Source organism: Bicyclus anynana, chromosome 9, assembly GCF_947172395.1.
Source record: "Bicyclus anynana chromosome 9, ilBicAnyn1.1, whole genome shotgun sequence".
NCBI lineage: Eukaryota > Metazoa > Arthropoda > Insecta > Lepidoptera > Nymphalidae > Bicyclus > Bicyclus anynana.
This window is the reverse complement of record NC_069091.1, coordinates 14,687,375-14,690,804: the sequence shown is the minus strand read 5'-3', so window position 1 is coordinate 14,690,804 and position 3,430 is coordinate 14,687,375. Positions and strand designations below refer to the sequence as shown.

General features: G+C 35.1%; 1 protein-coding gene across 1 annotated transcript; it reads left to right on the top strand.

Annotated features, from left to right (window-relative positions):
- The first annotated feature begins 295 nt into the window (after window positions 1-295).
- LOC112049430 (uncharacterized) lies at window positions 296-2,128 on the top strand. The gene has a single exon (XM_024087306.2). It carries the CDS (start codon window positions 296-298, stop codon window positions 2,126-2,128), a length of 1,833 nt encoding a protein of 610 aa, XP_023943074.2.
- The last annotated feature ends 1,302 nt before the right edge of the window (window positions 2,129-3,430 follow it).

Below are 3,430 nucleotides of genomic sequence, written 5' to 3'. Positions count from 1 at the left end.
ATGTAAATCCACTGCGCCGTGGGGGCCGTGAAAATTCAAGGCATATTGATATGTTCCATTTGAGCAAGTTACAGAGAGAGTCACTTCTTCTTACCCTACATTTTATTATGTTCACGTAGATGGGCAGCTTAAAATTAGATTAGTTCATTATAGAAAATCTAATCAAAGTTCAAAATTAACACGAAACCAGGTTCGTATGCTCTTGTACTATAACAATAATAAATCTGTACCTAATGAAAATGTCCATATTTGATCACTCGTAGGGTGGCCCGCGAGAATGATTGCACCATTCACAATGCTGGTCGGGTATCTTATACTGGTCTGTGTATTTCCCGTATACCAGTCCAGACTTCTATATGAAGAATCCCCTGATATACTTTTCCAAAAATGCGTAAGCGATATTATAAAAACGTATTTTAATGACTACAAAGAATTATCAATCATTGACATGAACACCGACAATGAAGAAATCCTTAAGATAGTTAATAATGCTTACGTAACCATACTAATACGGAAACCAGATTGCAGAAGTAATATTGAAAACGAGGCATACTTCGTAGCAGCCGGGAGCAGCAATGAATTCATAAACGATTTCCCCGAATTAGTGGAAGAAGTTTTTTGGAAACCACACGCGAAGTTCTTGATCATGATAAAAAATTTAAAGAAGAACCATTTAACGAAAATATTCAACCTCCTGTTGAAATATCATGTAATTAATGTACTGATAATGAACGAAAGCGCCGACCCCGAACTCTATACATACAATCCGTTAGAGAACTACAGATGCGGCCACCAATACGACAGAATCATCGAATACGGCAAATGTTCGATGTCAAAACAAAATTTGTTTCCCGATAAATTCGTAACAGGTCTTAGAAACTGCACATTCAAAGTTGCCATCCCCCATTGGGGTCCGTATGCGATAAATCCTGAAAAACAAAGTAATATAAAACATCCAGGAGTCGAAGAGGCCATGTTAACAGAAATAGGCAAATTGGAAGATTTTAAAATCCAGTTCATTCACACTAACGATGGTGAAGAATTTTCAACAATAAAGGAGGATTTTACAGCAGTGGGTCCTTTGTATATGCTCCAAAGCCGACAAGTGGATATGATAATGGGCGGGATGTTGTTGACTCATCATAGGGCTAAAGCGTTTGACTACATTTGGGATCACCTCGCTTATACGGATGAAGTTTCATATCAAGTCAAAAAATCAACGGCAGTTGCACAATGGAAAAACATATACTTGGAATTCGACGCGATAGTTTGGACAGTTTTCATTTGCGCTTTTCTCGTTTACTTCACCATCTTTGTCATCTTCGTCCGCCCGAAGGATAAGGGCCTAATCGTTCTAAAGATGGTTGGATATTTGTTCCTTGCTGGAAACAGACTAAAAGGGAACTTCTTCACTAGATACCTTTTCATTCACTGGGTTTTATTCGCTTACATCATAAACGTATACTACGTGTCTAATCTAGTGAGTCTCACGACCAATCCGTTCGAGAATTACCAAGTATGTAGCGAAGAAGACCTGACGAAATACAACATGAAACCTTGCGTGAGTCGCGTTATGAATAATTACTTGGCATCCGTGGGTATGAATGATTCCGTTCCGGTAAATGGAGTAAAAGGATGCGAATCACTTTTGGACAGTATCAAGACTGTCAGTGAATCGGAGGATTTGTTTACGATAGTCATTCGTTCTATTTATAGGTATAATAAGTACAAATACTTCGACAAATTCGGTGACGAAATGATCTACACTTTCAAAAAGCCTATCACTAAAGCGGTGTATGCTATTTATTTGTATAAAGGATTTCCGATGCTGCACAAATTACATTTGCAAGCGATGAGGATGAGAGAAAACGGTCTCATTGATAATTATTTAAACAACCTGTACTGGGAGAATCGTCTTTATAACGATTTTAAGATTAAGAACCAATCCAACAAAGTCAATATCAACGTACCGTGGCAGATATTACTTTTTGGATACATACTATCTGGGTTAGTGTTCTGTATGGAAATCATTTGGAAAAAATTTTGGCTAACAGATGTTGTGTTCTGCTCTAGATATTTAATTGCACAAAAAGTAAATTGTAATATTAAACGCACCACAACGGTCTAAGATCCGGCATTAGAAATAGAAACCCTCATCAATTATTTATTTGTGATAAGAAATAAATGATAGATAATATTCAGTGACACATTGCAAATAGTAATATAATATAATATAATTGCCTAGTTAAATTTCGGCCAGACACATTTTTATACAAAATCTAGAAAACCATTAACTTGATTAAAGGCAACAACAACTTAATATAGTTAAATTAAGCATAAAATAAGCATAAGACTAAACAACTGATGAGGGTATTACATAACATTACCTTACTAAACTTGTTATATCTAGCAACCCCACTGCAGTGTGAAAGCCGGCACCGTTTACGTTTTTAATTCTGTTGGGTATATTCTTTTAACTGATGTACGATTTTTTTTTAATTAACCAATGACTCTCATTGGTTAATTTAAAAAAATAAATAAATTATTTAATTCTTTAAAAACTTTACTATGTGCAATGTGTCAATGTGAATATTTCCTATAATTTATTTCTTATCCCTAATAAATAACAGATGAGGGTATATATTTCTTATGCCGGATCTCGTACTATAAAGTTTTCACTAAATACCTATGTGTGAGATAAGTAAGCGTGACCCTTTTCTGTGAAGACTTGGCTAATTATTATTATTTTCTATGATAGAAAGGCTGCACTTGACTAAAATGCCTAAAGGAAAGCAATGCGGTCAAAGTTGTAGTGCGTTTGACTAGATGCCTCATGCCTTTGGTGCCAGATATCCAAGTGCGTATTGTCCAAATACATTTATTATTTCCCGTTTTTTAATTAAACAAGTATTTTCGCGAGTGTTTTTCATAAAATTTATATAGACAATTATTAGTAGAAGTAAGCCCTATAGCTTTTCTGGTTTATATGACACCGTAAGATTGTAAATACCGTTTAATTATAATTTATCTGTCGAAATTGTAAACTGTCGAAAGATTGTGAACCGCAACATACCTTAAATAACTAGAACTTAAGTGGCTCTGAAACCAATGATTACGTTAAGTTTTTAACCGACTTTAAAAAGGAGGAGGTTCTCAATTCGGTCGGTATTTTTATTTTTATGTTCTTTCTTACAATCCATCGAGTAATAACACATTAAATTGTAAGCAGTATCGTGCAGCTCACAATTTCGCGAGATAGATTATAATGTAACGGTATTTACAATGTTACGGTGACAATATACTTACATATTTTCTGGTTCGAAAAAGGGCCGGAAATTTGTTTGCACAAGTCTTATAGCAATTATTAAATTTCGTTGTAAGGTAGAGTGCGCGCAAGATATGACTGACGGCGCAATTATATCACCAGCGA

Bases quoted from the DNA above. Each gene is read 5' to 3' on its own strand.
- LOC112049430 (XM_024087306.2), top strand. From the start codon at position 296: ATGCTGGTCGGGTATCTTATACTGGTCTGTGTATTTCCCGTATACCAG.